Raw genomic sequence first — 12,633 nt, forward strand, 5'->3', positions numbered from 1 at the left:
CACCTAAGGCACCTAATCACTCACTGCTCCCCGAGTGCCACTGGAGCGCCACAAGTATACTTGGCCGAGAATCCTGATTTACATTTACATTTACATTTTACAATTGAAAGCTATCGTAACACCCCCAATTATCACCACTTTTGTTCAGAAATTCTAAAACAACGATGTTTTTTAACACTTCAAAATAACATTTGCTTAATTAACCTGACATTTTTCAGTAGCCATAGGTGTGTAGATTTGAACAAAATCTGGTTTGTTTGTTAACGGGAGCATTTACTGCCTGAAATATCCGATTTTGTTTACCACGCTCGGAGTTATAGTGCTGGCCTGATGGGTCGCCTATTTACACCGTTTCAACGGCACATGAACGGTTAGACCGAGAATTCTCGTTGTGAAATTAAAATTCCACTGGAGCTCCAAGCGGTTGTGTACACGCAGCCTTACAACACTGTCTACAGCTCTTTGAGTCACGGTACAATGTCATTTTTGGGACATAGCTAATTTAGAGACACCTATGGTGTGGGTGGTTGCGTTTCTTTAGGAGTCCGCCGTCTTGGTTTGTATAGAAATGCATATTAAGTGACACATACACGCAAGACGGCGGAAATACGGGACCGACGGTAATAGGGGGAGTTCCGATGTATAGTTTTGCATAAATGACCATCCACAGCCTGGTTTCAGATTCACAATATGAACTCTGATTTTTACAGTGAGCCTTATAAATGCTGACCTCTGTTGTTGTGGTGGCCTTTGCCTCTTGTCAAAGCAGCTTATCCAACAACACCTTTGTAGCATTTGTCCCAAACAATGTGTTGAGAAATGCCCTCTAGTAACATATTGCTCTAATATACACAAACTCCAAAACACACAAAGCTAAGTGTGACGCATGGGTGGTCACCCATGGGTGGTGTAAGCATTAACCCACGGTACCTTTCATACCTGCCAGTTACAGTATGAGTAAACACACACACACACACACTCTCGCCACGCCTCTTATACCTGTGCCAGTAATATGTATGTGTGTGTGTGTGTGTGTGTGCGCGCGCGCATGTGTGTGGGTGGGCAGAACACAGACTGCCTGCTGGAGCCGAGCCTGTCGGTGCTGAGGAAGCTGGTGTATGCAGACCCCACCCTGCGCCACAGCCTGGCGCAGCAGCCCCCCCTCCTGCTCACTCTGCTCAGAGGTAGGCTGCACTGAAACAACACACACACACACTTTCACATGGCCACACATACAATGTCAGATGTCAGACACTCAGTTATCCAAAATCATATGTAGAGGCATATGGATGAATAAATAATATATACCGTGGGTTCCCAACTGTTAGCCGCGGCTTATACATTGATTTTGCAAAATGTCTTCAGCTAGGAGGTTAATACACGGGGGCAGTTAATATGGTATTAGTATGGTTTTGTTTCTTTTAACTTGCATAAAACACAGTCCTGCGGCTTATACAACGGAAATGACTGTAGACAAGTAAATAAAGGTAGACTGATGGGTACACCTGTTTGTTTCACTCACACGCAGTCATTTGCACATTTCCCACCATTGCATTTATACTCATAATAGAAGGGTAGAGAGAGGTTTAGAGGGAGGCCGATAACAACACTGTCTGGAGTCACTCAAAGATACACACAGACACTCAGTGGGAAATCCTACTGCACCCAAAGCTCTCACAGTGAGTCATACCGACACAAACATACCCTTAGAAATACCTACCTTGCTATATCATCAAGCTAGTATACATAGGTATGAATGGATGCAGATTTTGAGTAATGTTGAAATGGTGCATAAGTGGGCAGCTGTGGCCTACTGGTTAGCGCTTCGGACTTGTAACCGGAGGGTTGCCGGTTCGATCCCCGAGCAGTAGGCACGGCTGAAGTGCCCTTGAGCAAGGCACCTAACCCCTCACTGCTCCCCAAGCGCCGCTGTTGTTGCAGGCAGCTCACTGCGCCGGGATTAGTGTGTGCTTCACCTGACTGTGTGTTCACTGTGTGCTGAGTGTGTTTCACTAATTCACGGATTGGGATAAATGCAGAGACCAAATTTCCCTCACGGGATCAAAAGAGTATATATACTTATGCTTATGCTTAAGTATATGAGAAGCAAAATTTCAAAGACAACCTCAAAGACGGTGACGAGGAAAGCAGAAAGTAGGTAAGAGGATGGAAAGTAAGTAAATGTAATTTCCAGTGCAGTGCCGTCTATTGCCTGACATTCCGTTGTGTTGTGTTCTGTTCACATTATCCCTCATTTCTAAGTGGGCCGATTGCAGACAGATTACATTATGTTTCCATCTGGCCGTTTGGAATATGCACGCACCCTCTGCAGCTTCCAGGTTGAGCTCTGGCAACAAATTTATCCTCCGCACATATGGATCAGATTGGATCAATGGGACCGGGGTGGAAAATTGGATCAATGACAGATCTCTTAATGCCTTTGACAATCGGCACAAACAAAACTGCCCGCCTATTTTTGTAGGCCGTGTTTAGCCTGAACAGGGTGACTTTGATGACTGTGATGGCGTATGTTATTCCCCCTGGACTGGATGAAAGTGGCGCTCATTCTGTCGTTATTTGAGAGCAATGAAACATCTGTGTTAGAGCAAATGTTTTGCTCTCGGGAGTACCAGGCTTCCGTGCCGTCCACTCCAGGTAACACCTGTGTCCCACTCGAGGCAGTCAATGACCCCCCTGGAGAACGCTTCCCACTACATTGGAAAGCCTGCCCCTTGAGAAGCCTTTCCTCCTCCAGGCCTTTTAGAGAATCACGTCGAGCTGCATCTGAGGACTCTGGATTTATAGCCCCGCTCTCAACCACCTGAGGAAGAATAGTGAAGAAAGACTGTGTGTGTGTGTGTGTATGTATGTATGTATGTATGTGTGTGTGTGTGTGAGAGAGTCTGTGCGTGTGTGTGCGTGAGTGTGCGTGTGTGTGTATGTATGTGTGTGTCTGTGCACGCGAGTGAGTGAGTGAGTGAGTGAGTGAGTGAGTGAGTGAGTGAGTGAGTGAGTGAGTGAGTGAGTGAGTGAGTGAGTGAGTGAGTGAGTGAGTGAGTGAGTGAGTGAGTGAGTGAGTGAGTGTGTGTGTGTGTGTGTTTGTTTGTTTGTGTGTGTGTGTGTGTGTGTGTGTGTGTGTGTGTGTGTGTTTTTGTTTGTGTGTGTGTATGTGTAGGAGTCTGTGTGTGTGTGAGCCTGTATATGTGTGTGAAAAGAGGATATTGCCTTTGATTGGTTGCCATTTAGTTGAGAGTGTTGTCGTTTGTCTTCCTGTCTCTGTGTGTGTGATTGCACGATGTGGTCGCAGCCTCGTTGATTCTGAGGGAGGGTGGCGAGGGAGGCGTGGTGGAGGTGGCCACTCTCATGGCCTTACTGCTCTTTGATGAAATCGCCACCGTGGATGTGTGGTAAGCGCCTGCACTTTGCCATTTATCATCCAGACACACATGTTCACGCACTCTCACAACACTGGCGCAGGCAGACACACACACACACACACATACAGTAAACACACACACTTGCATACTCACACTCACATGTATAAAGAAATTGATTGAAACCATTCAGTCTTGATTTTGCAAGTCAATTCACACTTTTATTTCAAGGAATATTGGACGAAAGAAGAGGAACGAAAGCAAGTGGGAGAATTCTGAGCTCTGTAACATTTGGCAGTGTTTTACTTTTTAGTTCTTGTCCAAATCATCTGTGTATTTCTCTCGTTTTCCCCCAGTGGATCCGTTTAATCAAAGTTTCTGTGTGTTGGCAGCTAAAGCCGTGCCCTTGTCATTCTGCCATATTCCTCTGAGCTGCAGTGCTGCATTCAGTCAGGAAGACTCCATTAAAGGCAGCATTGCCTCAGTGCAGTTTTGACAGACACAGATTGAAACTTGAGACAGTCCCTGTCAATGACTTGAAGCGAACACCTGAAATCTTAGACAAAGAGTGCTTAGATTCTCTCAACAAATAGTTTGCAATCAATTACTAGTGTCTCCATGTTGGAGCAAGAAAAACAAACCAAAGACTAGAAAGTCCATCGATCTGCCACTGTATTCAACATAGTCTCAAAGCATTTCATCAGGAAAATGCCCGAAGTGGGAGATATAGAGATACAAGTGTTTCATCAGTGTAGTGATAGTCATGCCTTTGAAGATTAATTGCAGATGTACTTAAAAACGGTAGAATGTGGTGATGAACGGTGAACAGGTTTCTGTGTGTGTGTGTGTGTGTGTGTGTGTGTGTGTGTGTGTGTGAGTGTGTGAGTGTGTGTGTGTGTGTGTGTGTGTGTGTGTGTGTGTGTGTGTGTGAGTGTGTGAGTGTGTGAAAAAGCCATCTCCTCCTTTGTTCAGTACAGCCTGTCAGCTGACGCAAAGTGTTGGCAATATGAGATGTGGCTTTGGCACTGGAAAGCTCAGATACTAATTTATTTGTTTGTTTGTTTGTTTGTTGTTGTCTCCTCGTCTTCATCAGGACGGACAGAGCAGATGGCAATCCTGAGACAAGCCTGTCTTCGTTTTCTCTCCCTGTCTCTGTCATCCGCAGGTAACACCCCCCCCATCCCATAATATCTCATTCCGCTGCTACTGCTGGTAGAGGATATGTCTGCTGAACCTAGACACACAGACTTCCTGAACATTAATTTATTTACACATAGGCCATCCAAATAGCGTTTGGTACTTTTGCACTAAAAACCTAGTCATATACAGTGCTGTGCAAAAGTCTTGAGCAACAATTCAATTTTTGTTTTAGCAATGTTATGATGACCATATCTGTATGTCTCATCATCTTTTTTTAGAATACAACCAGAAGAGATATAAAAGTGTTTTATGCATCCATTAGATTAGTTGTTTTTACGGTGATAATGACGTTATAGTCTCGAGAGGGGGAATCTGATGACGTGTAGTTTGAGTTGAGGAGGTGGTATTAATGCTTTTATCCATTTCTCAGAACAGTGTACCTGGGTAGATGGCTAGATTATAGATGGATGGCTGGACAGAGAGATAGAGACCAAAAGATATTTAGGAGCAATGTGTAAAGTACGGTATACATGTTATCAGCATGTGAGCACAAAGCAGTGACCTATATAATGTAAGCAGTCTTCTCTACCTGTTGAGCTAGAAGTCTGCACAGGACCTGGACTGACTGGCCTGGTGTCTGTCCTCCCTCAGGTACAATCTCCCATTCCAACCTGCGTCTCATCACGTGGTCAGTCCCTACTGCTGTGTGCTACCCCCCTACGCTGACCTGGTGAGCCTGAAGCCGGCCTGGCACATGCTGCAGCTGGCCTGGAACAGAGCGTGGCATTCTGGGATAGATAACCTCCTGGAGGAGCTGAGGGGAAATGGGAGCGATGTTCCCAAGTAAGACACACCGGGCTGCGTGTCACATACACTTGCTAGTGATTGTGTTTGTGTATGTATGTACTGTATGTATCTCTGGGTTTGTGTTACCACCAGACTATGCATCTTCGGGTGTATCATATTTGTAAGGAGGACATGTACTGGTCAACACTCTGGTCACATGCCACAGTCCACTTTCCCAACTCGGCCACTCCTGTTTCCTCTTGTCCTCGTCGGATCATGTGTCCTTCCGCAGGGGCCTTCCCAAAGTTAACCAAGTCTCCCAGCGTGTTTAAATGAGCCGTCACCAGGGAGAAGCCTCATAAGAGCAGCAGCTGCTGCTAATCTGTCTTCATTTGCCTCTGATGTGACGTAATATAAACAAATGGGCCTCACTAGCATTCACTCTTTAATGCAATTAAGCCGAGAGCTCTCCAGACTCAGAAGGTCTCTACACGTTAGCCATTGTTTCCTGTCAAAAGTCATTAACTGCGGAGTGAGTGAAAGTGGGTCTTATTTTTTCCTCTCACACTTGCTTTTTTTCCCTGCTGTGTGAAGCACGGAGGCCTCCTTCGTTAGAGAGGCACTTATTTTTTTGTTATTGTCTCCCACTGCGCACTAAAAGTTCAGGAGACATGTCTTTGAACTAGATTGTCTTTTTTTTTTTTTTTTTTTCCTCCACTTTTTTCCTGTCTTATTCATGGAAGCTGCTGCCACTGCAGACGCCATTGTTTTTATTTTGCAGCTGAATGTTTTTAAACACAGAGCGAAATTCTCTGGTGGAAAGCTTGTCTGTCTCTTTCATGATGAATTGTATTTTTGTGCTGTGTGTGTGTGTGTGTGTGTGTGTGTGTGTGTGTGTGTGTGTGTGTGTGTGTTTGTGTGTTTGTGTGTTTGAGGAAAAGAGAAGCCAAAGAGTCTAGAGGCTACCAGAGTCTGTCTGTCTTCCATAGGAAGTTTTCAAAAGCGCCCACGTCAGCTCACTCAGGTGTCTGACAAAAAAGGTTTAACAAAACAAAGCAAAACGACAAACGAAAACAAAATAAAGGCAAAGAAAACATTTCTAGAGAAAGAGGTCATTTCTTTCCGCCACTGCTGATCAGTCTACCATCTTGAAAAGAACCCACACAGAAAGAGGTCAAGGATTTGATCTATCCATCATCATCTTTGCTCTTCCTTGATAGCTCCATGGTGGAAATAAGAAAAGCACCGATAGAGATCAATATTGTGATCAATGTTGTTGCCTTTCTGATGCTGGACTGTCTTCTTTCCTTCCCCTTTGAGGTTTCATGGTCGAAAAAAACCCTCCTTAGAAGAAGATATTGTTACGTTGGTCCCTTCTGATCTTGCTCCATAATCTTTCCTGTTCCTTAAAGGTTCCATTGCAAAATATAATATGGGGGTGGTGCAAGTAAGTGGCTTAGTGACATACCTGGGTAAGATACCTCCAGACAGACATTCTCCTAGCAAAGCATAGCCATTGTGTTAAATGTTCCAAATGTAAAGCACTTTTAACTGCATCAAACGTATTATTATTATTATTATTATTATTATTATTATTATTGGGCGCCATAGGGTATCGTCCTTTGGCTTGGTCATGTTAGGCATGTGGGGGAAAAGCGCAAAAAATACACAGAAAGAATATTCACTTCTTCCCATCTTCAGAGAGATATCATTTCTTCTCAGCATGATCACTTCCTGATCAGTCATCATCATCGTTCCTTGTTCCCTTCAGGTTCCATGGCGACCTGGTATTGTCAGCTACCCAGGCCGTTCTGCTGAGGGTCAGTCACATCAGGCAGGGACTGCAGGACTGCGTCCAGGCCGTGCTGACCGCCGGCTGCCACGGTCAGGCAGGGCTAGCCCTGGCCAGGATGAGGCTGTACCTGCTGACCGACCAGCTGGCCCTCAAACAGGGGGCCCACAACAGCCCGGCCCTGCTCAGGGGCCTCAGCTGGCAACAGGCCCTGGAGAGGTGAGCAACTCCTGACCTGGACAGGGTCCCAGAACCAGTGGTGGGCTTGTGGGTCAGCGCTAGGCTAATTTTTTTATTCTTCTTTAGGGATATTATTTAAACATATGACCACACTGTTATGTGCATAGATTTTTTAGTTGCAATATATTGTTTGTCAGAGGTCTTGTGGCGTACATCAGAATAGATGTAAAGGGGTTAACTCCTCTAAGGAAGACATTTTCTTTCTTATGATTCTTGAGTAGCTTTGAAATGCAGAAATCAGAATAGAGTAGACCATTATGTAAAGATGTTGGCTGTTAGTCTGGTGGTTACTCTGGAGTGATCGATTTGGCCACACTGCTCTGTCTATAGATCTTTAACTTGCAGTATATTATACAGTTTGGCACTGCTCATGTTAGCATATATCAGAACAGATAAAGGGGGTAGCTAGCCTATGTCTATATTAGACCTAATACGATCCATCGCTATGCTAACAAAGCAGTGAAACTAAGTTAATTAATGGATTTATTACAGTATAGTAAACAGTGAAGAACAGTTAAAACATTACCTGAGGAACATATTGTGAAAGCATATAAAATATCTTATATTATGTATAGTATTAAGTTTATTAATTAGGTGTTCATTAATACTCAGTAATTAAAATTTGTTTTAATGCATGTGTATTAATTAGGTGTTCATGCATTAATCATGCATGTGTATTAATTAGGTGTTCATTAATACTCAGTAATTAAAATCACTTCATTACATTAATACACAGGATTAGATGTTAAAATCCCTTGTGCCAAAATCCAAGGTAAAAACACATTCAGAAGCCCCTGCTCAAGTTTAACTTTAAAAAGCACACTACCCACAAATCCACCAACAAATGGTCACAAGCACAATACAAATGGCCCATCCAACAGCAGTAGCCTATATAGTATGCGGCATGTCATTGGGGTTATCAAGTGGGCACCCTCATTCACCGATGTTTCGTTAAGTTAGGCCCACAACACCTCATGAAGGCTTAACAGTGAAACCAGCGTCCTGGAGACACTCCCCTCCATGCTGCCACCATATTACCACATTGAAATATCCAATACCTAAAATGAATGTAAAATTCACTTTATGCTGGTGCCCTATCGGCAGATCATGTAACGTGGGTTCTAAATGAGAAGATCAAGTGTAATGTGGGTTCTAAATTCCACCCGGCAGGTTTCTGCAGGTGCAGCCGGCGTGTGCTGAGGACGAGCGGCTTCTGGGGGAGATCGTGGCCTTCCTCAACGCCTTCTTCAGCCAGCACCGGCCCGAGTCCGCCTCGCACTCAGACGACCCTGACCTCCGCTGGATCCTCCAGCTCCTCCTCAAACAGGTGAAGGGGCCTTCAGATACCATTCACACCATCAAGCCATCACTGCGCTATGAAACCCTCTGAAGCTCTGTCATCTTCTGTGGCTTGCACCACACAATGATAGTCTGTGCTCTCACACCAGAGTTCGCTATTGTTGAACCTTAATCACGACTACCAATACTATTTTGACAAATACTATTTTGGGCTAATCCCAGTAGCCAGCGCAGTGTCAATCGCTTTGTTTCTGAACAACCGGCATCACTGCGCTCTGAAACCTTATTATGTCGAATGGATAACACTACACCACAATGTTTTGTTGTTACATTCATCAAAGCATACAGCTAGCTTGCTCTCAAACCACTGACACTGTCAAGATTGTTGAACTTTAACCACGGCGCGCTGTGGTGGAGGCCATTTACGCACACTGCTTCGTATCTGATAGGGCCTTTACTCTGCATCGCATCCCCAGCTACGCCCCGCATCCCCCACAATTGACAGTCCTCGCACTCCGACGTGAGGAGCATTCGTCCGGTGTGCTTTTTTGATTACTCTGAGCACTCCCCGCCATCCTAGAACAATAAAACGCCCAGTCTGCTACTGTAATTGGGTTTAGGTTTTTATACCCACCTCTCCCAAGCAGCAGAGACTGTTTATTTAATACGCAGGGGGAATAAATCACGGCGCCAAACCATGCAAGCACATTAATGTCCCATTACAACAGAAAAGAAAGAGCCATGTTTACGGTTTTGTTTTTTTTTTCCTTTTGTTTTGTTATTTCCTCTCTAATTTATTTATTGTCACTACTCTATGTTGTCTCTGTTTTCATTTCCCTGTGAAGTTAATTCCTCCCTCTCTCTCTCTCTCTCTCTCTCTCTCTCGTGTGTTTATGGCGGGGTGTAATGAGTCTCACCCTGCCTCATTAGTGTGTACAGAGCACAGCTAACACATGTGCAAGAGCAGGAGCATAGACACAGGTGCTGGAGATGCCTGGCAGGGATTATGCTGATTAGACTTTGCATGTTTCCCCCTGTCATTTCTCAAGTGTTGCTTAAACATCTGCGTGTGTGTGTGTGTGTGTGTGAGGAGGTGTGGGTGGTAGTGTGAAAGAAACACAAGCGTACATGCATGTTTGTGTAGCTACATGTGCATTGCTAGATGTAACAGTGTGGAAACTGCTGTCTCCTTAAGAGACCAGGACAAGTGAGGATTCTGATTGGTTTGGTTTGATGCTGTCTTTCTTTGGTGTGTGCACTCATACACATACACCCACACACACATACAGAAATACACACATACTTAGACACACAAACACACACATGCGCAGGCACAAAATTGTGCAGAAACGTACAGACACAAATGCACACACGCGCGCGCACACATACACATACATACATGAACAGACCCACAAATGTTCGTGAGATGATTGACAGTTCATATCATTAAGCCTATGCCACTATGCCCTGTCTCATATTTGTGTGTCTGGGCACTTGTATGCCATTGTCTCTGCGTATATATTCGTGTATTATGCATTGTTATGTGACTGTGTGTGTGTGTGTGTGTGTGTGTGTGTGTGTGTGTGTGTGTGTGTGTCAATGTCACCTCCTGCAGGAGCCCAGCACCTTGTTGAACCTTCTCCTGCACTCTGAGTCTGCATCACACACACAGCCCCACACCCACCCACCCCCAAACACTCGTGCAGATGAGGAGGGAGAGGAGGAGACTCGGGCCCTGGTGTCCCAGCGTCTTCAGAGGGAGATGACAGGCCTCCTCATCACCCTCATGCAGCTCCTCCAGCACACCTGTGACAGGTAACAAAACACACACACACACACACACACACACACACACACACACACACACACACACACACACACACACACACACACACACCGTCACCTCTGTGGGGATCCATATATAGAATCGTGGGGTTGTCTGAGTCATGTACGGAGAGCAGGAGAGGAGAGCAGAGCTCATTTGGAGAAAGTTTTCTTCGCTACACCCTTTTTCACCCTCACCGGCTACCTCTTCTCTCTATATATATATATATATGTATGTCTCTCTGTCTCTTTCTATTGCCCTGTTGCTCTATTTCACTTTTTCTCTGCCACTTTATCACACAAACATTCTCTCTCTCTCTCTCTTGCTCTCTCTCTCTCTCTCTCTCTCTCTCTCTCTCTCTCTCTCTCCCACTTACTCACTCACTCACTCTCACACACACACACACACACACACACACACACACACACACACACTAGTACAGGATACCTCTTTTTATTTTGCTTCTCTTTGTTACCTGGGGTCCATTGGTATGCAGAGCGCGTTGAAGACGGGAGGGAGGTACCACTTGTGGGTGTGTTCAGTGGGCCACTCATTTGTTTGATCCCGGTGACTGCAGCATGGACAAACCGACGCCCACAGCACCGGCGTTCAGGAGAAACGGCTCTCAGGAATCTCCACTGTCGACAAGATGCACGAACCCATCTGCCCCATGCTCATCCATTTCCTCCCAAACCCAACAGCAGCAGGCGCTCTCTGGACGAACTCCCTGCTTTCTGCCTGCGTAGAAAAGCAGCCCAACTCGTAGCGATACATCATGACAACGCTGGTTTAATCAGAATCCAATTAGAGCTCCATTTGAGGCTCTGTCTAAGTAACTGCAGGCCTCGGAAGCATTAATATCTTTGATGCGATGCTCCTATTATTCGTTGGTGAAGAAGGGATATCGTTAACTCATTTTTCAAACTGCCTGTGGAGCCGAATTAAAGTTTTTTTAGACTTGCAGAACCCCACACGTCAGAGCACACACTGCCAGTCGTACGTTACGGGGGCAAAAATAATCTAAAACATTGACATCCCGATATGAAAGGCACGGAAGCGTTTAGTCTGACGAGTTTGATAAACGTAAAAAACGTTTTTGTTTCTGGAAGACTGCTCTTTCCTTACCTCAAAGGCCCCCTCTGCTGAATTAATGAGTCTCTCTGCCGCCCCACGCCGCAGAAATGGGTATCTGGTTGAATCGGGGAACAGAAACCTTAATCGGTTATTAAAAAATGACACCCTCAGGGCGCTCTCGAGCAAACCCAATGTCTGAGCCACACACACACACACACACACACAGATGGTGAAGGCTGGAATACCCAATGTCCTGTGAAGGTAAACCCACCGAGGGCTTCTCTAATGTGTGTGACCTGGGTTAGGTATGACTAATACCTGTCTCTCTCTGCTTCTTCCTCTCCAGTTCTCTCTCTCTCTCTCTCTCTCCAGCTCTCTCTCTCCAGTTCTCTCTCTCTCGTTTGGTTCCGTCGGTCTGTTTTGGTGTTTTAATGTGTTCTCTGTCTCTCAACTATTTATACTTTCTTTCATATCTGGCTTCTCACTCTGTGTGTCCATCTGTCCATCTCTACCTCCCTTTGCCCAATCCTTTCTTTTTCTCTGCCTCACTCTCACACTCTCTCTTTCATTTTGGCTGATAAAGAGGAATTTGGCACGTCAGTCTTTGTGTTTCTCTCTCCCCCTCTCTCTCACACACACTCTGCCTCACTGCTTGTGACCTTCTTTATTCACCTTTTATCCCCATGAAATTAGCCATGAGCACTGACATGATGTTAAGCCTAAATGAATAACCCCCCCTCCTCCTCTCTATCTCTCTCTCTCTCTCTCTCTCTCTCTCTCTCTCTCTCAAATTCAAATTCAAATTCAAATGTGCTTTATTGGCATGACTCAGAAAATAGTGTTGCCAAAGCAGTAACATGACAATACAAACATATACAATATTTGTTTTTAAGGGGTCGAAGAAAGGAAACTTATCTAAACTAAAAAGAAAGAAAACTTATGTTTAAAAAAAAAAAATAGTAACTAAATCCATGTTTAAAGAAAACTTTAAAACATGTATAAAGAAAACATGTATTCTTAAATCTAAATTTAAAGGAAACTTATACAATAGTCTATATAAAACTATTTAACAAAAACTATATACTGTATGCACTTTTTCTATG

At 44.7% G+C, this 12,633-nt stretch overlaps 1 protein-coding gene across 3 annotated transcripts in view; it reads left to right on the forward strand.

Annotated features, from left to right (window-relative positions):
• Positions 1 to 12,633, forward strand: part of rttn (rotatin) — a 53,429-nt gene that overhangs the window by 13,898 nt on the left and 26,898 nt on the right. For all 3 annotated transcript variants that reach the window (XM_048266421.1, XM_048266423.1, XM_048266422.1), the window contains 7 exons: positions 1,067 to 1,184; positions 3,308 to 3,407; positions 4,468 to 4,539; positions 5,166 to 5,357; positions 7,072 to 7,311; positions 8,503 to 8,659; positions 10,247 to 10,446. In XM_048266421.1, coding sequence (XP_048122378.1) covers positions 1,067 to 1,184; positions 3,308 to 3,407; positions 4,468 to 4,539; positions 5,166 to 5,357; positions 7,072 to 7,311; positions 8,503 to 8,659; positions 10,247 to 10,446 — 1,079 coding nt within the window. The remainder of the gene's footprint in view (positions 1 to 1,066; positions 1,185 to 3,307; positions 3,408 to 4,467; positions 4,540 to 5,165; positions 5,358 to 7,071; positions 7,312 to 8,502; positions 8,660 to 10,246; positions 10,447 to 12,633) is intronic.

Source organism: Alosa alosa, chromosome 16 (genome assembly GCF_017589495.1).
Source record: "Alosa alosa isolate M-15738 ecotype Scorff River chromosome 16, AALO_Geno_1.1, whole genome shotgun sequence".
In the NCBI taxonomy this organism is placed as follows: Eukaryota; Metazoa; Chordata; class Actinopteri; order Clupeiformes; family Clupeidae; genus Alosa; species Alosa alosa.